General features: G+C 36.8%; 1 protein-coding gene across 1 annotated transcript in view; it reads left to right on the forward strand.

The window, feature by feature from the left end:
* Il1rapl2 (interleukin 1 receptor accessory protein-like 2) overlaps positions 1-25,073 on the forward strand; it is a 1,278,324-nt gene that overhangs the window by 598,621 nt on the left and 654,630 nt on the right. The window contains exon 3 of the mRNA NM_030688.2: positions 5,155-5,428. Coding sequence (NP_109613.1) covers positions 5,155-5,428 — 274 coding nt within the window. The remainder of the gene's footprint in view (positions 1-5,154; positions 5,429-25,073) is intronic.

A 25,073-nucleotide genomic window follows, 5' to 3' on the forward strand; every position in this document is an offset into this window, starting at 1 on the left:
GGTTCATAATATTGTTTTTAATAAATATAATACTGGTATAGATACTAAGATAAGCACACATCTCTATGATGAGATTATAATAGCACAGATTTGGTTGATCATCTCTAGATATTTAATTTTAAATACATTGATAAGGGTTAAATACTGTATATCCAAGGTTTTGACCTCATCACAAGAAGGAACATGATATGCATAAATTATTAATAACTCATTAATTTGTAAGCACTATATGTGACTCATAGGTAAATAATTGGCATATATTACTTGATGGCCATTATTCCTACAGTGTTTATGCAGGCAGAGGCTATGACTAAGGTTGAAAGGGCTATACTCATTGGACAGATGTGGACTCTGGGGCATACCTATGACAATTTGGATGCCACTAAGCAGAATTTAATCTTCTATTGGATTGTGAGCTAGAAAGAGAAAGAATATAAGAGGAAGAACATGAAACACACAGACATCAAGATCCATAGCTCTGGAGTTCACTTTATCCCAATGTGGTGTCTGCTGTCATTGTACCTCAAGTGACCTTGAGTTAGTCACTTAAAGTCTCAGAGGTTTTTCATTTTTTCTTTCTTTCTTTTTAATAAAATAAGAATATTGAGTCCCTTTCTTTCTGAGTAACCATGAGAATAAAATGAGAGGGGGAAAAGCCTTGTAAAACATCTCAACATCTAATGTATTATTTGCCTATTCTAAGGCTAAGGATTAAGTGAATTTCTCTTGCTACTGCTATGTGTTTCCAGCTGCTACTCATGTGGTCTATGCATGCTCTTGACCCTCTCTTTTGAGAATGATCTCTGCTGCATCCTCAATTTTTGGCTACCTTTGTCGCCACAGCAGGGCATCCTCATAGCTGTGCTATGATTCTTCTCCAGCAACCAGTGCTTAGTGCTTGACCTCTAACAAATTCTTAGTTTTAGAAAGTAGACACGGAAAACTTAAGTGCTACACAAAGACTTGGACAGCTCTCCCTCTAGTGGAAATTTCTTGAATTGCCCCCAATTACTAACTACCCTATTGATTCAAGAGAAATAGTGGTGAAAATGAATGGGGTGGAGTTGATAAAGGTTTTTTTTTTTTAGTTTTTTTTTTAAAAGATTGTATTGAACACAGTTAGCATGAGGCTAGAGGCTATAAACTGCGACAAAACTACTCACCAGTGTCTGGAATTTGCATAGTTTCTCTTGGGCCATTGAACCCATTTTACTTAATGGGGATTTTGAGGCAAATCTTGATTTTTAGGTAAAAATACACAATTAGCAATTATATGTGCAGCTGTATATCAATTTTCCCTCTATACCTGTAACAGAATTGTGATGTGCATGGCTGTTGGAGTCTAAATTAACTACACTCTATGTTCTTTTTTCCCCTTTAAAAATGTATTTCTAGTTGTTAATGTTGGCATCATATCCTTTTATAAGGATTCATACATTTTCACGGGGCTTCGTTTTTGAAGGCATGTAAGTGTGGCAGTGAGAAATGTGATTATAAAATGGCTAACCTACCTTGCTGCAGTCACCTAGGGTACTTTGCAGGAGATTTCACTAGTTTACATCTCTAGGCTTCTTCTTGTGGCAAAATAAACTGCATGGATGTCAGTATCCATGAATAAAGTCCATACACCCCTCGTTTTGAATCTTCACATCAAGATTCCCAATCACACATCTGTTTGCCTGTTTTTGCAGACTGGAATAAAATTATTAAAATAGAGCCCTGAACTTTTAGTGGCTTTCTTTGCTCCGTTATAATTGGTTTGGAAAACTTCAATATTAAAGCATTTTCTGCCAAGAAGACTGAATCAAGAATAATTATTTGAAAACCTTCCAGAGATCTGAATCAAGGTGGTAGGCATGAGACTTTAAGGAGGTAGCCTTTTATATTTTCAATCTGTTTTTCTGTAATAAACTTTGCCAACTGCAGAATCTCACCAGTTGGGGGAAAGCAGTGTTTCCCTGCCTGTGGTGCCTCTGTTCACACTTGTAATGAATGAATCAGAGAGACCCAGCTATAGAATCACCTGTGAGAGAATTCAGTCTATATGGAAAACACTTCGATGAAGCCCAGTGGGAGGTCTACTTCCAGAGCTGCCACTGGAATTGTGAACAGAATAGGGCTGGATGTCTCTGTGGCCCGATGCTAGGTTGATGAGGTCAAGTTCACAGGCTAGCCTACGCTGGGGGCTCCTGTGTTGACTACTCAGTTCCACCATGTAAACTCCTTGACTATAGCCTACACATTTGCCAGCTGCTTCACAGATGCATCTCTTCAGCTATTTTCCAAATATGTATGGCCATTCAGCATGCAAATAACTCTGGACGTGTGATGTGCTATTACAATATCTTTGTGGCATCAACGTAACTTACACTTGTGATTCCTGGTGGCACTTGAAAATTCAGTCATGTGTGAACTATTGTCCCATTGTTTGGGATCCTCTGACATCTTTCTGTGCTTTTTACCAAATCTTAAGATTTCAGTTCCTTAATACTAGGATAACACCTGATTTTTTTTAGGCATTGAACTTTACACTATACATTTTAGTTGGTTTCACTCTTCCCAAATCTAAAACTAAATGTACTATATTTTATGCCACCCATTCCTTTCCCTCAAGTGAATGGCTAAGAATAGAAATCCAATAAAAACAAATCAAGCCACCTTGTTAGAATCTAGTAGTGGTCTAATGATCTAAAGATACAAAGCTACAATACCTTAACTCATAGAAATGAATTTCTCATAGTGTGTTTTCTGGAGAAAATAATATTTGGAATCAGGTGAGTCTTCAGAATTCCTAGCATCCTTTGTTTATCTTATAGGAAAAGACCTTTAGGTCTATTGGATTAGGTCATGGTGCAATCATGGATTGTGAATATTAAAAACAAAAAATTAAGAGAATGATAATTAGAAATTTTATTTACCCCTAGTTGCTAAATTTCTGGTTTGTTTGTTTGTTTGTTTTGGCTGTTTGATACCTTATTTATAAATACTCCTTCACTGATGTCTAGAACAAAGGAAGAAGAAGCCAAGGACCATAGATCTATTAAACTAAATGCATTGGATTCAGGAGGTATTCAAACTGAAGTGAATTTTCAGTGTATTTTCAAGGTCTCTGTGATAAAGCTAATTGTAATGTCACAAATTGTTCTTGGGCATGACTGCTGTGATTCAGGAGCAATATTTTTACTATCTTTAGTAGCAATGATGCCTCATAGTTTATAGGCAAAACTAGCCTGCTAAGATTGGGAAATGTAGCTTGAGCTTGCAGTGATCTATATTATATATAACAGAGAGGTTAGAGGTGGAAATTGAAGGACTTGAAGAGGGAAATGAAAAAAAAATTTTTTTTCTATCAAGATGGTAATTACACAATTTGAGATTATTTTCGAACTCAAATTTGTTAATGCAAAACAATTACTGTTCTCATACTTCACATACTACTTGAGGAGCTTGATATAAAAGCCTATATGAACCAGGGTAGTCAAAATAGGAAAACATGCTTAGGTGTAAATCAATCTCAGAATACTTGCATTAACCTGCAAAAGGCCATGGGTTCGATCTGCAAAACCATACAGCAATTATGCAAAAGAAACCATGGAGTTTTAGGCAATGCATGTCTTTGACAATGTAATGAAGTGTAGTCGAAAATCTCCCAAGAAAAGTATGCCTATATGAATAGGCACATTATTTTGCCAACAGTCTAAAGCCTATTAGGGTACCTTTCCCTTGAGTGCCCTTGAACTCTAGTTCAATAACCCTTCATATAGAGAAAGTGAAACTTTGAAGTATGATAGTTATTACATTTGAGCATTGCATCTGGCTTTAAGCTCCCTGTCAACTGAGGTTAAAAGATTAAACACACTGGGCTACAGAGTTCCCAACATCTGAAAAAGGAAACAGACCAGCCTACAGAATTATAAGCAAAAAAAAAAAAAAAAAAAAAAAAGAAGAAGAAATCAATTTAAACTGGAAGAATTTACACATTTTTATGATATGATTTGAAAGGGTAATCAAGTAATATAAAAGGACAGCATTGATTGATGGGATTCCTGAAAAACCAATAGGCATTCAGAGGTATAATACCTATGCTAGTTGTGTTGAGTAGCATACTAAATTGGCTTCTGCATCTATTTCTAATCCTTCTGGAAAAAGAGATTTTACTGTATCTGCATTTCTTTATACTAGATTTATCTACCCAGTATTATCTGATTAAAACTGACATTAATATACTTCCCTATTAGCATATACCACTTAAGCAGCAAGGCAGGCCTAAGAATATAAAGAAAAATCAGCCTATGTTTAAGTATCTGCTATTAATAGGTGATGTGTGTGTGTGTGTGTGTGTGTGTGTGTGTGTGTGTGTGTGTGTTTATATGTGTCTGTGCATGTGTGTGTGTTGGGGAGTAATCACTTTAGGTGTCCAGCACTTACAATCTCAGTATTGCTTTTCCAACAGCAAGTAAATAACACAGTGGCTATTCTCACGATTATAGATACAGGTAGTATAAAGTAGGGGTTGAGAATGTATGTAGTCTCTGGTCAGATATTGTGTTCTAACCATTTATTAGCTCTGTGGCCTTGGGTAGGATCTTTTTAAGTGAATCTCAGTGCTCTCACCTGTAAAGTATGAATGTAAGTGTTACTATCCAGAACTGGGCCTGGTCTGAGCAGGGTTTTCTTAGTGATATTTGTTTTATAAGACTCCTGACAAACAGTCAGAATGACCTGAAAGTGGCATGGCAGTGTCACACCAGTAGTCTAGGTTCATAGGCTCTCACAGAGCAAAGATTTTCTGGTTAACTGGAGTGACTCACATGGCAGGCCACTCTACTACTGTGCAGCCCTAGGATGATTATGTAGGCATATGTGGATTGATAGAGAGTCTTTTGTGTGGGGGGATTATCTAACAGGATTTTTTTTTTTACCTAAAAGTTGCTGTAGAGGATAAGTAAATGTCTTAAGAACACAAAACTAGAGCAGCATCTATACTTACTAAAGTCTAAGGAAGATGCTGGTCTATCTCCTCCACTGAGAGGATAGAATAAAGCCATCTCTAAAGCTCTGACTCACAGAAAGTCCCATATACATTATGGCAGTAATTGCTGTTGTTATACATGATGTTCCCCATATCTCATGCCTTGTCTTGTTCTCTTTCAGTGGATGGCTGCATTGATTGGTCGGTGGATCTCAAGACATACATGGCTTTGGCAGGTGAACCTGTCCGAGTGAAATGTGCCCTTTTCTACAGTTATATCCGCACCAACTACAGCATGGCCCAGAGTACCGGGCTCAGGCTCATGTGGTATAGAAACAAAGGTGACTTGGAAGAGCCCATCATCTTTTCAGAGGTCAGGATGAGTAAAGAGGAAGACGCCATATGGTTTCACTCAGCTGAGGAACAAGACAGTGGATTCTACACTTGTGTTTTAAGGTAAGTATCATATGAAAATGTTGTTCAACCATGTGCCTTGTAGGTTTTTTTCTTGGTTTGTTTGTTTGTTTGTTTGTTTTGGAATGTTGTGTCAGAATGGTGGCTGGAGTGATTCACATTGTGAAGAAAGCAGCTGAAGAAATTCAGTAGACTCAATTTCAATGATTGATCAGAATTACACGTCACATTCTTATCAGATTGTCACAAGATTGGACTCTTATTTACTGTGATTTTGTTTTGATTTTTTAATGTAGAGCACTGTGTGATCCATTTCTTTCCTAACTCCACCCCTGCTCCAGGGTCTTATAGTAACAATTATTTTACTACAGAGGCAAGTGACTCAATGATCTTGGTGCCTGGCCATGGAACTAACCTAACATATCATTTAGGCCAAGGTCGTGCCTCTCTTGTTGATGGAAAGAAGCTTCAAATGCTGTCCAAAGACTTCACAGCAAATGAACTACTGGTACCATCCACACAATTTGTCAAATAATCTTTATTCTGTCTAAACATTCAGCATAAAACTCAATAAACACTTGGTTATCCCAAAGTTCTAAGTCCTATATTCTGAAGATTTAATAGATCTAACTCTTGCCAGAAATTTACAATAAGAAGCAAATTATTTTACCTTAGGGGCTCCTGTGATCTCCCTCCACAGCCCAGCATTACAACCTAGGAGCTAGCATTTCAGATAGAGACCACATTTGGTATTAAAGTACATAGCTGAAATGACCTTTAACTCACCTTTCAATTCTGCCATTTTCACTGGGGACCTGCACTCTACTATTTGATTTTAACTTCTTGGAAATACAGACCCTTTCTATTTTTATCTCAGGTGTAAAGCTATGCCACTTCTTCATCAAAAGCACTTGGAACTCCCTGGTGAGTCCTCATTGTTCTAAAGGCCAAGAGAACTAGGTAGTGTATAAATAGAGAAACCTCCTAAAGCTTTAGAATTACTTTTGTGCACATGTGCAGGGGAGTACTGAGAGGAACAGACACAGAGGTTAGTTTCCTTTGAAGGTAATATGACTCCCTATGGTCACAGCAAAAGCAGCAATCATTTGTACTGATTCCTTAGTGATAGGCAATATACTCTACTTGTGCAGCTCTTGGCACAACTAAGAAATAGATAGCATTCACTTTTTAAAAGACTGACATTGTGTTTTCCAGGATATCACTACTTTTTGCCTCCTTGCCCCTTATTAATCCTCACCATCACTGAAGCTTGTGGATCAAAAGTACTTCATTTTTCTTCTAATCTACTTGATTTTGTTTATGTTTGTTTTCATAATTGGTCACTTCCTTTACAAAGCATTATTCCACTATGCAAAGGTTATTGACTGAAATAATGAACTAGTTATTGGTTATTGCCTCTACTATACAAATATCCTCAATCTTGCTGTCTCCTTTCTTTCCCTTTTCAACCCTTACTCTTAGCAAAACCCATCATCATGATAGTATATCAAGGTTACAAATAATCAATATGATATGACTATTGGTGTTGACTTTGATCACCTGATTTGAAGTAGCATTTGTCTTTATTTACTGTTAAAAATAACTGTGTTTTCTTAAATCTCCTGGAACTAGCTATATATATTAAACTGACCTTAAACCTGTAGCTTTTCTGCCTCAGCCTCTCAAGTGTTGGGATTATAGGCTTACGCTATCACATCACGCTTCTTACTATAGTCTTTGGAAGAAAGTCATTATTCACAGCCCATCTTTAGAAGTAGGTAACAATAGTCCACCCCCATCACAACAGAATATTGATATAAACTATAATTCTTCCCTATAGAAGTTTAATCTTTCTTATTCATTTTATCTATTCAGGCAATTGCTTTTTATCATGTGTATTTATATTATACAGTACAATTCCACTATTTTTTCTTTGTTGAGATCTCTTAAATTTAGAAATTGGAAGTTCCTTCAGTTGGCTCCTATTTAATTTTGATATAATCCCATCTTTTCTGGGTAGTTTTTCTTTCTATGATCGTTCCTTACATTACTGAAAGATTCTCCATGCTTATCTTGTATACATACTGTCATAGACTGAGACTCACGCATTTTCTTTAGAACCCAAATTCTTTGTAGTAGAGACTACACAAGACTAGATGACCCATCATTTGTAGGCTAGGTATAATGAGTGCTAGGCTGTTACTGATTCTATGTTTTCACCACACAGTGGATTCACTTTTAAGATACCTGTGGACGTTTTTTGCCATGTTTGAGAATAAATCCATGGTCTTCTGTATTCTAGGCAATTAGTTTAATGCTGAGCTACATCCTTTGCCTAAGCATTGTATTATTTTATGGACAATTCTCTTGATACTTAAGAAATACTCTAGAGGTCCCAGAGATTCTCAGTGTGCCTTTATCTTCTCCACAGTGGTCCCCTCTTTCTATTTCACATCAGATTGGCTTGGATTATAACTTTTATTGATACCATATGAGCTAGTGTCTCCTTAAAGGCAGGCAGATCAGAATCAGAGGCTTGGACTTAAACATAATTGGTGACTTATTTCATTTGTGCAGCAGGCCCTAGGGAGCAAAGAAAAAAATGGATGAGTAAAACTTTGAAAAATAACCCAAATATGTCACTTAGTAAGTAAGGCTCATCAAAGTTGGGAACCATCATTCTACAGGAATCTACCAGTCTTTTCAACTCAAAGAAGTAGGAACTATTCTAGAAAAAAATGCAAACACACACACACACACACACACACACACACACACACACACACACATCTAGTAGTAGAACACCTCACTTTTATGCTAATGCAAAAGGTATTAAAATTAATATTCTAGTATATGACAATGGTACAGGTAGCAGTCAGTGGTAAATATTAAACCTGTTTTTCTGACCTAGTAGTAGCCACTCCAAATATGTTACAAGTGATAATATCAGTTAATATAGATGAATGGAGTAAAATTTCTGGCTTCCAAAAATATTCTTTTTTGAAGGGTGTGAGGAATTTTCATATTTTTATTAGATTAATAAAATTTATTTTAAAATATACAACTCAGTATTGACATTTTTAAGTCATCAAAATAATTTATAATAGATAAATACATCTTAAATGTACATGATATATTCTGAAGCTAAAAGTAATATGCACTCAACCAGTTTTTAAAATCTATTTGGAATATGAAATATGATAGAAGTAGAAAAAAAATCTCTTGTGAAGTCCTCTATGAAAGGAAATTGTGACAAGTTCCTGATTAAACAGACACCATTTATCTCCAAGGGAGAATACACAGCATAACTGTGGCTTCATAGAATGAATTGGATAGTGGTCCTTCTCTTTCTATTCTGTGGAAAAGTTTGAAGAGTATTGGAATTAGGTCTTCTTTGAAAGTCTGATAAAATTCTGCACTAAACTCAACTCATCTGGATTTTTTTTTTGATTGGGAGAATTTTAATAACTGATTCTATTTCTTTAGGGGTTAAGGGACTGTTAAAATAGTTTACCTGGTCCTGACTTAACTTAGGTATTTGGTATCTGTCTAGAAAAGTGTCAATTTCCTCCAGATTTTCCAGTTGTGTTGAATACAGGCTGTTGTAGTATGATGTGATGATTGAATTTCCTCAGTTGCTGTGGTTACGTCTCCAGTTTCACTACTGGTTTTGTTCATTTCGATTCTCTTTCTATGGCATCTGTCTAGTCTGGCTAAAGGTTCATCAATCTCGTTGGTTTTCTCAAAGAACCAACTCGGGTTTATTGATTCATTGTATAGTCCTTTTTGTTTCTACTTGGTTGATTTCAGCCCGGAGTTTGATAATTTCCTGCCTTCCACTCATGTCTGGTGTGCTTGTTTTTTGTTTGTTTGTTTGTTTTTTGTTTCTGTTTTTGTTTTTTGTTGTTGTTCTAGAGCTTTCAAGTGTGCTGTTAAACTGGTAGTGTATGCTCTCTCCAGTTTCTTTTTTTTTTAAATTTTTTATTAGGTATTTTCCTCATTTATATTTCCAGTGCTATCCCAAGAGTCCCCCATACCCACCCCCCCACTCCCCTACCCACCCACTCCCCCTTTTTGGCCCTGGCGTTTCCCTGTACTGGGGCATAAAAAGTTTGCAAGTGCAATGGGAGTCTCTTTCCAGTGATGGCCAACAAGGCCATCTTTTAACACATATGCAGCTAGAGACAAAAGCTCCGGGGTACTGGTTAGTTCATGTTGTTGTTCCACCTATAGGGTTGCAGTTCCCTTTAGCTCCTTGGGTAATTTCTCTAGCTCCTCCATTGGGGGCCCTGTGATCCATCCAATAGCTGACTGTGAGCATCCACTTCTGTGTTTGCTAGGCCCTGGCATAGTCTCACAAGAGACAGCTATATCAGGGTCTTTTCAGCAAAATCTTGCTAGTGTATGCAATGGTGTCAGCGTTTGGAAGCTGATTATGGGATGGATCCCAGCATATGGCAATCACTAGATGGTCCATCCTTTCATCACAGCTCCAAATTTTGTCTTTGTAACTCCTTCCATGGGTGTTTTGTTCCCATTTCTAAGAAGGGGCAAAGTGTCCACACTTTGGTCTTCATTCTTCTTGAGTTTCATGCGTTTAGCAAATTGTATCTTATATCTTGGGTATCCTACGTTTCTGGGCTAATATCCACTTACCAGTGAGTACATATTGTGTGAGTTCCTTTGTGATTGGGTTACCTCACTCAGGATGATGCCCTCCAGGTTCATCCATCTGCCTAGGAATTTCATAAATTCATTCTTTTTAATAACTGAGTAGTACTCCATTGTGTAAATGTACCACATTTTCTGTATCCATTCCTCTGTTGAGGGGTATCTGGGTTCTTTCCAACTTCTGGCTATTATAAATAAGGCTGCTATGAACATAGTTGAGCATGTGTCCTTCTTACTGGTTGGGGCATCTTCTGGATATATGCCCAGGAGAGATATTGCTGGATCCTCTGGTAGTACTATGTCCAATTTCCTGAGGAACCTCAAGACTGATTTCCAGAGTGGTTGTACAAGCTTGCAATCCCACCAACAATGGAGGAGTGTTCCTCTTTCTCCACATCCTCACCAGCATCTGCTGTCACCTGAATGTTTTATCTTAGCCATTCTGACTGGTGTGAGGTAGAATCTCAGGGTTGTTTTGATTTGCATTTCCCTGATGATTAAGGATGTTGAACATTTTTTCAGGTGCTTCTCTGCCGTTCCGTATTCCTCAGGTGAGAATTCTTTGTTCAGGTCTGAGCCCCATTTTTAATGGGGTTATTTGATTTTCTGGAGTCCACCTTCTTGAGTTCTTTATATATATTGGATATTAGTCCCCTATCTGATTTGGGATAGGTAAAGATCCTTTCCCAATCTGTTGGTGGTCTTTTTGTCTTATTGACAGTGTCTTTTGCCTTGCAGAAGCTTTGCAATTTTATGAGGTCCCATTTATCAATTCTCAATCTTACAGCACAAGCCATTGCTGTTCTATTCAGGAATTTTTCTTCTGTACACTTATCTTCGAGGCTTTTCCCTACTTTCTCCTCTATAAGTTTCAGTGTCTCTGGTTTTATGTGGAGTTCCTTAATCCACTTAGATTTGACCTTACTACAAGGAGATAGAAATGGATCAATTCGCATTTTTCTACATGATAACCGCCAGTTGTGCCAGCACCATTTGTTGAAAATGCTGTCTTTCTTCTACTGGATGGTTTTAGCTCCCTTGTCAAAGATCAAGTGACCATAGGTGTGTGGGTTCATCTCTGGGTCTTCAATTCTGTTCCATTGGTCTACTTGTCTGTCACTATACCAGTACCATGCAGTTTTTATCACAATTGCTCTGTTGTACAGCTTTAGGTCAGGCATGGTGATTCCACTAGAGGTTCTTTTATCCTTCAGAAGAGTTTTTGCTATCCTCGGTTATTTGTTATTCCAGATATATCTGCCAATTGCCCTTTCTAATTCGTTGAAGAATTGAGTTGGAATTTTGATGGGGATTGCATTGAATCTGTAGATTGCTTTTGGCAAGATAGCCATTTTTAATATATTGATCCTGCCAATCCATGAGCATGGGAGATCTTTCCATCTTCTGAGATCTTCTTTAATTTCTTTCTTTAGAGACTTGAAGTTCTTATCATACAGATCTTTCACTTCCTTAGTTAGAGTCATGCCAAGGTATTTTATATTATTTGTGACTATTGAGAAGGGGGTTCTTTCCATAATTTCTTTCTCAGCCTGTTTATCCTTTGTGTACAGAAAGGCCATTGACTGGTTTGAGTTAATTTTATATCCAGCTACTTCATTGAAGCTGTTTATCAGGCTTAGGAGTTCTCTGGTGGAATTTTTAGGGTCACTTATATATACTATCATATCATCTGCAAAAAGTGATATTTTGACTTCTTCCTTTCTAATTAGTATCCCCTTGATCTCCTTTTGTTGTCTAATTGCCCTGGCTAGGACTTCAAGTACAATGTTGAATAGGTAGGGAGAAAGTGGGCAGCCTTGTCTAGTCCCTGATTTTAGTAGGATTGCTTCCAACTTATCATCATTTACTTTGAGGTTGGCTACTGGTTTGCTGTAGATTGCTTTTATCATGTTTAGGTATAGGCCTTGAATTTCTGATCTTTCCAAGACTTTTATCATGAATGGGTGTTAGATTTTGTCAAATCCTTTCTCAGCATCTAACGAGATGATCATGTGTTTTTTGTCTTTGAGTTTGTTTATATACTGGATTACATTGATTGATTTCTGTATATTGAACCATCCGTGCATCCCTGGGATTAAACCTACTTGGTCAGGATGGATGATTGTTTTGATGTGTTCTTGGATTCAGTTAGCGAGAACTTTATTGAGGATTTTTGCATCGATATTCATAACGGAAATTGGTCTGAAATTCTCTATCTTTGTTGGGTCTTTTTGTGGTTTAGGGATCAGAGTAATTTTGGCTTCATAGAATGAGCTGGGTAGAGTACCTTCTGTTTCTATTTTGTGGAATAGTTTGTGAAGAACTGGGATTAGATCTTCTTTGAAGGTCTTTTAGAACTCTGCACTAAACCCATCTGGTCCTGGGCTTTTTTTTTTTTTTTTGGTTGGGAGACTATTAATGACTGCTTTTATTTCTTTAGGGGATATAGGACTGTTTAGATCATTAACCTAATCTTGATTTAACTTTGGTACTTAATATTTGTCTAGAAACTTGTCCATTTCATCCAAGTTCTCCAGTTTTGTTGAGTATAGCTATTTGTAGAATGATCTGATGGTGGTTTGAATTTCTTCAGGATCTGTTGTTATGTCTCCCTTTTCATTTCTGATTTTGTTAATTAGGATGCTTTCCCTGTGCCTTCTAGTGAGTCTGGCTAAGGGTTTATCTATCTTGTTGATTTTCTTAAAGAACCAGCTCCTCAATTGGTTGATTCTTTGAATAGTTCTTCTTGTTTCCACTTGGTTGATTTTGCCCCTGAGTTTGATTATTTCCTGCCATTTACTCCTCTTGGGTGACTTTGCTTCCTTTTGTTCTAGAGCTTTTAGGTGTGTTGTCACATGCTGCTAATGTGTGCTCTCTCTAGTTTCTTTTTGGAGGCATTCAGAGCTATGAGTTTTCCTCTTAGAAATGCTTTCATTGTGTCCCTTAAATTTGGGTATGTTGTGGCTTCATTTTCATTAAACTTCAAAAAGTCCTTAATTTCTTTCTTTATTCCTTCCTTGACCAAGGTATCATTGAGAAGAGTGTTGTTCAGTTTCCACGTGAATGTTGCATTTCTTTTATTTATTTTGTTATTGAAGATCAGCCTTAGTCCATGGTGATCTGATAGGATGCATGGGACAATTTCAATATTTTTGTATATGTTGAGGCTTGTTTTGTGACCAATTATGTGGTCAATTTCCAGTTTCTTTATGGAGGCATTCAGAGCTTAGTTTTCCTGTTAGCACTGCTTTCATTGTGTCTCATAAGTTTAGGTAGATTGTACCTTCATTTTCATTAAATTCTAATAGACTTTAATTTCTTTCTTTATTTCATCCTTGACCAAGTGATCATTGATGAGATCATTGTACAGCTTCCATGTTTCTGTGGGCTTTCTATTGTTTTTGTTGGTATTGAAGACCAGCCTTAGTCCCTAGTGATCTGATCGGATGCATGCGATTATTTCAATCTTCTTGTATCTATTGATGACTGTTTTGTGACCAATTATATGGTTGATTTTGGAGAAGGTACCATGAGATGCTAAGAAGAGAGTATATTCTTTTGTTTTAGGATGAAATATTCTATTGATATCTGTTAAATCCATTTGGTCCATAACTTCTGTTAGTTTCGATGTGTACCTATTTAGGTTGTGTTTCCATGATCTGTCCATTGATGAGACTGGGGTGCTGAAGTCTCCCACTTGTATTGTTTGAGGTGTAATATGTGCTTTGAACTTTAGTAGTGTTTCTTTTATGAATGTGGGTACCCTTACATTTGGAGCATAGATGTTCAGAATTGAGAGTTCTTGGTAGATTTTTCCTTTAGTGAGTATGAAGTGTCCTTCCTTATCCTTTTTGATAACTTTTGGTTGAAAGTTCATTTTATTAGATATTAGAATGGCTACTCCAGCTTGTTTCTTGGGACCATTTACTTAGAAAATTGTTTTCCAGCCCTTTACTCTGAAATAGTGTCTGTCTTTAATACCTAGGAGTGTTTCCTGTATAAAGCAAAATTTTGGGTCCTATTTACATATCCAGTCTGTTAGTTGATGTCTCTTTTGGGGAATTGAGTCCATTGATGTTAGGAGATAATGAGGAATAGTGATTGTTGCTTCCTGTTATTTTTGATGTTATTTTTATGTTTGTTTGGCTATCTCCTTTTGGGTTTGTTGAAAGAATATTGTTTCTTGTCCCCCCACCCCCACCCCAGGGTATACTTTCCATTCTTGTGTTGGCGTTTTCCTTGTAGTGTTGGATTTGTGGAAAGATATTGTGTAAATTTGGTTTTGTCACGGAATACCTTGGTTTCTCCATCTAGGGAAATTGAGAATTTTGCTGGATATAGTAGTCTGGGCTGGCATTTGTGTTCTCATCACTTCTGTATAACATCTGTCCCAGATCTTCTGGCTTTCATAGTCTCTGGTGAGAAGTCTGGTATAATTCTGATAGGTCTGCCTTTGTATGTTCCTTGACCCTTACTGTGTAAAATATTTTTTCTTTCTTTTTTGCATTCTGTGTTTTGACTATTATGTGTCAGGAGGAATGTCTTTTCTGGTCCACTCTATTTGAAGTTCTGAAGGCCTATTGTACGTTTATAGGCATCTCTTTCTTTATGTTAGGGAAGGTTTTTTTTTTTCTATAATTTTGTTGAAGATATTTACTGGCTCTTTAAGTTGGTTATCTTCACTCTCTTCTATACCTATTATCCTTAGGTTTGGTCTTCTCATTGTGTCCTGGATTTCCTGGATGTTTTGGGTTAGGAGCTTTTTGCATTTTGCATTTTCTTTGACTGTTGTGTCAATGTTTTCTGTGGTATCTTCTGCACCTGCGATTCTATCTTCTATCTCTTATTTTCTGTCGGTGAATGCTTGTGTCTATGACTTCTGATCTCTTTCCTAGGTTTTCTATCTCCAGGGTTCTCTCCCTTTGTGATTCCCTTATTGTTTCTATTTCCAGTTTTAGATCCTGGATGGTTTTGTTCAATTCCTTCACCTGTTTGGTTGTGTTTTCCTGTAACTCTTTAAGGGAATTTTGTGTTTCCTCTTTAAGGCGTTCTAGCTGTTTTCCTGTATTTCCTTAACGGTGTTGTGTCCTTAAAGTCCTCTATCATCATCATGAGATGTGATTTTAAATTGGAGCCTCCTTTTCTCATGTGTTGGGATATCAAGGGCTCTCTGTGGTGGGAGAACTGAGTTCTGATGATATCATGTAGCCTTCGTTTTCTCATTTATGTTCTTACTCTTGCCTCTTGACATCTGGTTATCTCTGGTGTTAGCTGGTCTTGCTGTCTCTGACTGTAGCTTGTCACTCCTGTAAGCCTGTGTGTCAGAACTCCTAGGATACCAGTTCTCTTTGGGAGAAATTTGGGTATGGAGAGCTGTGGCATAGGGTCAGATCAGAGCACAGAAGGAAACAGGCTGCTCCTCAGTTCCTGGTTCCTGAGGTCCCTGGGCGAGTCCCTTGGAGCAAAAGTGGTGGTCTTTCTTTTGCTCACAGGTTTACCACCATTCCTGGGAGACCAGCTCTCTCCAGGCAATAGATATTTGGGTATGGAGCACTATGGCATAGGATCATCTCCGGGAACCCAAAAATATTCTTAAATTGACAATGTCAATAATCACTCAAAATTCCAAATGTAGTGTCATCTTAATTGTAGTGTAATCATTAATGATTTATCAATGCTTATTGATTTCATTAGAAATCATTCTGTAGTCCTGATTATGTTTATGTTTCAAGATATGAAGCATGAAGTAATATTCTCTACTCACTTGAATTACAGCAAGATATTTATTATTTGAGAATTTTCAGTAACTTAATGAGTTACTCATTTAAAATATTTCATTGTTCAATCTCAGAAAATAGATAAGCTAGTAACAGATGAATAGTAGAGTTCTGAAGCATATTTTGGCTGGCAGGCAGTGTTAATCCAAAATTTGTTTCCTTATCTCTCCTCTCATCATTTCAATTAAGTTTTTCAATGTTGTAACAATGTTGAAATCTATTTTATTTGATACCACATATCATACTCACCAATGATGCATGAGGTGATTTAATCTGTAGATGAAACTATAATCCAATAATTCCAGAATGAATTTATGCATATTAAAAAGAATGAGGGAATATATATATGGATATCTGTAGCAATCTTCTAATTTTAGGGTAGCCTTAGCTGAATGCAGATAACCAGTTGGAGGCAGAAACACATTATGATCACTACTGTGCAATAAGTACACAAAATTAGGAAGGAAAACTTTTGTTAAATGGGACTATACCTTAGATATTTTTATTTTTAATAATCAAGGAAACCATTGGGAGCCTAAAAACCTTAATGTATCACAAATTCTTTCCAGATAATCCCTTGTTTATTCAATCAAAAAACATGACATTTGTCTTTAATGATCCAAATGTAATTTATTGTTATATTTGAGTAGTTATTGTACTAGCAAGGGACACTATCAGAAAAATTGAAGAAAATAGAACTATTCTAAGTAAAATATGTAATATGTTGTTAATTCTTGAATATCTATAATTAGTGTAGAGCAATTCAGTATACTGTCTTCTTAATTTCTGAATATGTTTGAATTATTCTAGCATATAAAAGAAATAAATACAAATATACCAATAAATTTGTGCGTTTTTTTTTCTCTTATAGTGTTCACTTTATGCAATATAGCAAGAAAAGCTACATCTTTTAAAAAGTGATTATCCTAGTCTATCTTAGACAGTAAGAAATAGTTTTTATCACCTTCTCCCCTTGTGGCTTCCTCTCTACCATGGTTACCAAGAGATTTTCAAGGACATCTAACAGTTCTCATAATTCAATTCCAGCCTAACTATTGATCCTTGAAAAGTTAAGTGTCAACAAGTCGGTTGCCTCGGTAGCAATTTCCCGGTGAGCAGATAGTTTCTTGTTGAAAAAAATGAAAGCCTGAATCTTATAGAATTAATTGACCTCAGAAAAGTTCAAGATTGTGCAGCAGGGTCTTGAGACAGTAGCAATATCTTATTTGGTCCATGTAGGATGAAATGAAATGCAATTACTTTTGACCTATTTTCTGTTACATTTAAGAGAACTTGATTTATTTTTGATATTAATTATGTGTAAATGATTACATAGCTGACTGACAATTATTTTTCAATGTTCAATATTTGATAATGTGTTTGTTTATAAAATTATACATAACCTAAAATAGCAAACACATGGCAATTGTACTTCATTTCTCCCCCATTAACAGCAAATTAGATAGGCTACATCTTAGAAAATATTATGAAATTATTGTACATCAGCTGTATAATTCACAACTATAACCACTCTATTGCATAATATTAATTAAATATAGCTCTATTCACTTTGTTTATTAGAGAGAAGCATGTTGTTATTTTTCATAAGTTAGCAGGAATTTACTTCATAAAATTAATAGATTATATTTTATAAGTATAAATGAGAATTGATTTAAAGCAACCATTGGCAAGATGGTTAATACTGGTGTGTATATGTACTTCTATAAGTTTCATGCCTTGTATCATAACACAATCTTTAGGGATTTACTGCTCTCTAGTTATTTTTGTAAGAGTTATAGTTTTTACCATTCTGTACACTAAAAGGTGAAAATATACTCAGGAACAGAAAGAGGAATGTAAGAAATGTGGTAGATCACCTGAGGTATAGAATATTGAATGTTGCTCTTTTATATCTACTCTCTTGCTTCCATACCTTATTTTTCTTTTCCTTAGTATAGAATAGATTTTATTCAGGGCATGGAGAGGGGAGTCAAAAGGGTAGTAGAGACAGAGAAAGGCAGAGAGTGAGAGAGAGAGAGAAAAAGGGAGGGAAAGAGAAAGAAAGAGAAAGAGAAAGAGAAAGAGAAAGAGGAAGAGAAAGAGAAAGAGAAAGAGAAAGAGAAAGAGAAAGAGAAAGAGAAAGAGAAAGAGAAAGAGAAAGAGAAAGAGAAAGAGAAAGAGAAAGGGAAAGGGAAAGGGAAAGGGAAAGGGAAAGAGAAAGAGGAGAGGAGTAGAGGCCAGTAATTAGCATGTGGACAGAGAGGAGGGAAGCAAATGGGGAGAGAGCAGGAGCAGGAAGGGAAGAGCAAGAGCATACCCTATTTTTTCTATATCCTATTTCCAAAAATTCACTGGTGCTGAGAATCTGAGGTAACTTACAATTTTGCACTGTCTCTTTTTCTTTTCCCACCTAGAATATTTAAATACAGTGAGCAATTGTTATAATCATTTCCATATATACCATCTTGATTGTTTTTACCCTTTCTCCCTTTATCTTATTTGCTTGTGAAAATCACAACCCTATTTAAGCCTATTGATTCATTTGTGCTTTGTCGCCTCTATTTTTGCTGCTTATCATATATATCATATGTGTGTGTGTGTGTATGTGTATATATTTTTCTTTATTTACATTTCAAGTGTAACCCTTTCCCAGGTTCTACCCTCCCAAAATTCACCTACCCAATTCCCCCCCCCTGTTTCTGTGAGGGTGTTCTTCTTCCTATCCACCCACTCCCGCCTCCACACCCTAGATTCTCCTACAATGGGGCATCTATCTAGCCTTAATATGACCAAGAACCTCTCTTCCCATTGATGCCAGACAATGGCATCCTCTGCTACATATGAAGCTGGAGCCATGGGTCCCTCCATATGTATTCTTTGGTTGGTGATATATTCCCTGGGAGTTTTGTGGGGTCTGGTTGGTTGATACTATTGTTCTTCCTATGGGGCTGCAAACGCCTCAGCTCCTTTAGTCCTTTCCCTAACTCCTCCACTGGAGTCACTCTGCTCAGTCCAATGGTTGCCTGCAAGCACTCACATCTCTATTTGTCAGGCTCTGGCAGAGCCTCTCCAGAGACAGCTATAACAAGCTCCACACTTTGCTTCTGTATTTCCTACTGTGAGTATTTTGTTCCCCCTTCTAAGAAGAATCCACACTTTGATCTTCCTTCTTCTTGAGCTTCATGTGGTCTGTGAATTGTATCATGTATTACAAGGTTTTGGGCTAATATCCACTTATCAGTGAGTACATACCATGTTTATTCTTTTGTGACCATGTTACCTCACTCAAGATGATATTTTCTAGTTCCATGCATTTGCCTGTGAATTTCGTGAAGTCATCATTTTTAATAGCTGAGTGGTACTCCACTGCATAAATGTAGCACATTTTCTGTATCCATTCCTCTGTTGAAGGACATCTGTGTTCTTTCTAGCTTCTGGCTGTTATAAATAAGGCTGCTATGAACATAGTGGAGCATGTGTCCTATGGACATAGTGGAGCATGTGTCCTTGTTCTATGTTGGAAAATATTTTGGGAATATACCCAGTAGTGTGTCCTCAGGTAGTACTATGTCCAATTTTCTGAGGAACCACCCGACTGATTTCCAGAGTGGTTGTACCAGCTTGCAATCCCAGAAACAATGGAAGAGTGTTCTTCTTTCTCCACATCCTCACCAACATCTGCTGTTATCTGAGTTTTCCTGACGGAGGGAACTATGGCAATATTTACTGGTTTTAATTTAAGTGAATTATCATGAAATTCAAATGGAACCTTAATGTTTCTCAGTGGTCTTACTATGTATTCTTGGTTCAGTCTTCCCTCTGCTTAAATAACTACTTTATGTTTTCCTGCCTGTCCCATACCTACAGCATATCTTCCCAACTGTTTCCCACTTCATGACAAAAAATGAAACAGGAGAGATCTTTAACTCTATGTACCTGTCAACTGGCATTTATATCTACTTAAACTCCTTACAGCCTATTACTATGGATAAATTACTAAGACTCTTCCCATCATTCTTCCTTGGTCATCTTCCTGGTTGCCTACTTGAAACTATCATCTGACTGCTTCTCTTTACTTTCCCTATATCATGGAAGATGTCCAAAACAACTGACTGTATCACTAAAATGTATGTGATTCTTTACGTAGTTAATTATACCTTAATACAACATTTGTCTGTACCCATATTTTTTATGAGCCTCATCACTTACCAAAGCTGCTTTTATCAAATTCTTCAATGACCTAAACTGACCAAGCCAGCTCTGTCAGTCAACAGGGTCTCAAGGAAGGGGGTAAGGATAGAAGGAAAAAAGAAAAGAAAAGAAAAGAAAAGAAAAGAAAAGAAAAGAAAAGAAAAGAAAAGGCAAGACAAGACAATTAGGCAACATTATAACATGACTCAAGACAGTTCTACAGCTTAAGCTGAAGCGGGTTTAATTTTTTCTAGCCTGTGTTTATATCATTCTAGGTTAATACAAAGAATAGGGTGAGTTCTAGGTCAAGGAACAAACAAAGCATAAATAAAATAGTCAAGGAACAACAAGGCAATAAACAAAGTCTGTGGTCACTGTTGTCTAGATCTTGAGCCTACTTCCTAGTCCTAGCCCAGTGTCAAATTCTTACCTGAGCCTACTTTCTTGTCCTAGCCCAATGTCAAATTCCTAGAAGAGGCCCCTCAAAGCTTGTCACACTAAATGATGCTAATGACAATGACCAAATAATTTTTAAGTCCTCTGATGTCTTGTTCTATCAGTGCATTTGGCATACCTGATCTTCTACTTCATTTTGACAATGTTCTTTATCCTTATTTTAGACTCTCCTTCTCCTTAGCGCATTTTGTCATTCTTCCCTAAGTTATTTTCTTGGCAATTCTTATTTTTCTTAAACAATTAATGTTAGATAGGTCAATATTTCTGTGGTTTCTGACTTTTAAAAGTAGATCATGGAATCTAAGTATTTGAGCAAAATTTCCATTTTTTTTTAAGTTTGGAGAGACCTTTGCTCTCCAAACAACACATGCTAATGCTCACAAATAGCTTCATTTTACAAACTCTGACTGGGTTCTAACACCAACAGTAGCCTAAACAGTGATAATATAATCCTCTTAGAACATAGCTAGAGAAGGTTTAGTGTTAATTAAAGTGGAACAGAAGAATAAACATTCTCATGACTGTATAATAGATGGAAAATTACTCATGCACTCCAGGTTATATTTGAACACTTAGTACTAAAGTCAAATGTTGCCTCAGTGTGTGTATTCAGGAATCAACCTCAGCTTATTTGTTTCAATAGCTATTGGAATCTCTAGAAAAGACACTTTGTTCAATATAGGAGTCCTTACCACTAAGCATAGTGTAATAAAATAGTATTCTGCAAGGAAATTTCTACTGCTATTGATCTGTGTTTCTTCTCAAACTTCCTTTCCAACACAAAGGAAAACTTGGAAAAAAAACATGTAATCAGAAGTCTAATCTCAGGCATGAAAAGCAATTTCTACAAATGTATTCATTAGAACCAAGGAAATAATTACTGGGTTGTTGATAAATGTATTGGCCAGTTGGCACTTGTATATAGTTCTAACGCTATGATGCTGTTTTATTTATTGCTACCAACATCATTACATTGCCTTTGTAGCTAAGTCTCTGTAGCTAAGGTACTCAGGTTTATTTCCTGGAGTGATTACTTATCATCTCTGTGGCCATGGACAGGATTAGGTTGAAACAGTAGACACACAGCTTCAAAACTATAAGCTGTAGATTGTGATTACAATATTATCAGAATGACTGACAAGTATGAATGTTTGTGTCTTGCTTTCTCCACATGGAAAATGAAAACTTCTTTACTCACTTAACAGATATTTTTAATACTTGTGTTAGATATGGAGTATTTGCATTTCATGATATACATATAAGTTCCTCCTTGCATTCTAGATTGTGGAAACATACAAATAAAAAAAAATACTCCCAGAATGTGATGGGCAACATCGATGGTGAGCCTAAAAAAGGTCATGCTACAGAAGCACTTTTGAAACTTCTCTTATTTAGGTGGGCATGGCAGTTTCTCAGAGAAAATGATGCTTAAGATGAGATCTGAAGTAAAAGAAGGAACCAGTCCTTTTGAAGTTCTTTGGAGCAGATTGTTTTAGTCAACAAACAACAAATGGAAAGGTCATGGAATGGAATCATGCTTCATTTATTTTTGTAGTTTTATGCTTGCTTTTTGTTCTTTGGAAGCAAGTTTCTCATATTCAAGAAAGCCAGAGGGCATGGTTCACACACACCGATTACTGGGATGTCTGCAGAGTAAACCCAGAGCAGCTAGAGAGCAGCATCCTTTGAGGCAGAAGATAGTGGGATGGTACTGAAGCTGTGGTAGTGAACACACAGAATGAAAAAATGAAAAGAAAACATAGTGTGCAAAGATATGGCTTGGAGTATGTGCACATGCATGGCAAAGGAAGGAGAAAAGAAGATTGACAGCCTTGGAAAACAGTATACCAGACTCAGTGCCTAGTCAAGTTCTGTTAAACACTTCTGCAATGAAAACTATAAAACATGAGAGAAAGAAGTTGTTGAAAGTACTAAAAGATAAAAAGAATTCCCATGTTTTTTGGATCAGAAGAATACATAATATAATAATCATCACATTCCTGAAAGTGTTACACAAATTCAATCCAGTTTCCATAAAAATTTCAATAACCTTCCTCACAGGAATGTCTTTAAAAATCTAAAACTCACAGTGAAACACAGAAAACCCCAAAAAATAGAAGACCCCCCTAGCAAAAAGAGTGGTGCTGTAGGCATCATAATATCTGACTTCAAACAATACACAGAGCCATAGAAACAAATCAAGCATGATACTGACATGAAACAAACAGTTGAAACAAATGAAATAGAATATCCAGAAATAAGATGAAGCAAATACAGCCATCTGTGTCTTGAGAAAGGCACTAAATATAGTACAGGAAAACCTACTTTACCAATAGGTACTTGAAAAACTGGCTATCTATATGCATAGAAACATTTGAGCTTTATCTCTACCCCATATAAAAATCAGGTGAAAATGAATCAAACAACTTAAGGTAAAAATTTATGTCTTTGAAGCTTGTAGAAATCTTAAGCTAGGGATAGACCAGGACTTAATAGCCCAAGAAATAAGAGCCACAGTAGACGATAAATGGAACTGTATTCACTCAAAAAGCTTTGCTCACTGAGAGACAGAATGAATAGAAATCCCATAGAATGATAAGCCAAAAGTTGACTAATATAGAGAATGTATAAAATTATAAATATTAAATTAAAAATTCAAATTACCTTATCAGTAAGTGCTAATGGCAAATAAGTATTTTAAATATATATGTTCCATCTTTAGGCATCAGAGAAATGTCAGAGAAATGTAAATCACAAAGACAGCGAATGTCCTCCTCAGTGTAGTCTAAAAAAAAATAACAAATACTGATGAAGATAGGGTAAGAGGAGGAGCATCCTTAGTCATTGCCAATGAAAATAAAAATTATTCCAGCCCCTATGGAAATTAGCGTGATAGTCCTTCAAAATGTAAAAATATGTATTTTGCATAATCTAGATATGCCAATGTGCTGCATATAAGTCAACTCACTTCTAGGACACACACACACACACACACACATGTGTACTTGTGTGTGTGTGTTTGTGTGTGTGTGAGTATCTAAGTTATGGAATCAGTTGAGGTAAATGCATGAAGGAAGTGTGGCATACAAATTCAATGGAGCTTTACCCAACTATAAAAAAAGAATGAGCACCATGGTCCCTGGCCAGGGGAGTCTCCAGACGACAGAAAGAACCCACAAAGGATCCGCCATGGGATCCTAAGACCTCCTCCAGTGATTGGAACAGAGCGCCTGCTCCAATCCAATTGCACAGGACCTGAGACTGCATTAATTAAGGAAGCAGGTAACCCGGCCTGATACTGGGCTCAAGTCCCTTCCAGCTGGCTCACTGCAGCACTGAGGTCCCTGGCCCGGGGGAGTGCAAGAGGTGAGCTTGCATGCAGAGAGTACTCTGACCACTGAAACTAAGGATAGAGCTAGTCTCCCAGGTCTGCTGATAGAGGCTAACATAATCACCTGAGGAACAAGCTCTAACCAGAGACAACTATAACAACTAGCTCCAGAGAATACAAGATGGCAAAAGGCAAATGTAAGAATACTACTAACAGAAATCAAGACCACTCACAATCATCAGAACTCAGCACTCCCACGCCACCTAGTCCTGGGCACCCCAACACAACCGAAAAGCTAGACCCGGATTTAAAAGCATATCTCATGATGATGGTAGAGAACATCAAGAAGGACTTTAATAACTCACTTAAAGAAATACAGGAGAACACCACTAAAGAGTTACAAGTCCTTAAAGAAACACAGGAAAACACAACCAAACAGGTAGAAGTCCTTATAGAAAAACAGGAAAATACATCCAAACAGGTGATGGAAATGAACAAAATCATACTAGACCTAAAAAGGGAAGTAGACACAATAAAGAAAACCCAAAGTGAGGCAACACTGGAGATAGAAACCCTAGGAAAGATATCTTGAACCATAGATGCGAGCATCAGCAACAGAATACAAGAGATGGAAGATAGAACCTCAGGTGCAGAAGATTCCATAGAAAACATCAGCACAACAATCAAAGATAATACAAACCACAAAAAGATCCTAACTCAAAACATCCAGGAAATCCAGGACACAATGAGAAGACCAAACCTACGGATAATAGGAGTTGATGAGAATGAAGATTTTCAACTCAAAGGACCAGCAAACATCTTCAACAAAATTATAGAAGAAAACTTCCCAAACAGAAAGAATGACATACCCATGAACATACAAGAAGTCTACAGAACTCCAAATAGACTGGACCAGAAAGGAAATTCCTCCTGACACATAATAATCAGAACAACAAATGCACTAAATAAAGAGAGAATATTAAAAGCAGTAAGGGAGAAATATCAAGTAACATATAAAGGCAGACCTATAAGAATTACACCAGACTATTCACCAGAGACTATGAAAGCCAGAAGAGCCTGTACAGATGTTATACAGACACTAAGAGAACACAAATGCCAGCCCAGGCTACGATACCCGGCCAAACTCTCAATCACCATAGATGGAGAAACCAAAGTATTAGACAAAAAAAGCAAATTCACACATTATCTTTCCACGAATCCAGCCCTTCAAAGGATAATAACAAAAAAGAAGCAATACAAG

Source organism: Mus musculus, chromosome X, assembly GCF_000001635.26.
Source record: "Mus musculus strain C57BL/6J chromosome X, GRCm38.p6 C57BL/6J".
In the NCBI taxonomy this organism is placed as follows: Eukaryota; Metazoa; Chordata; class Mammalia; order Rodentia; family Muridae; genus Mus; species Mus musculus.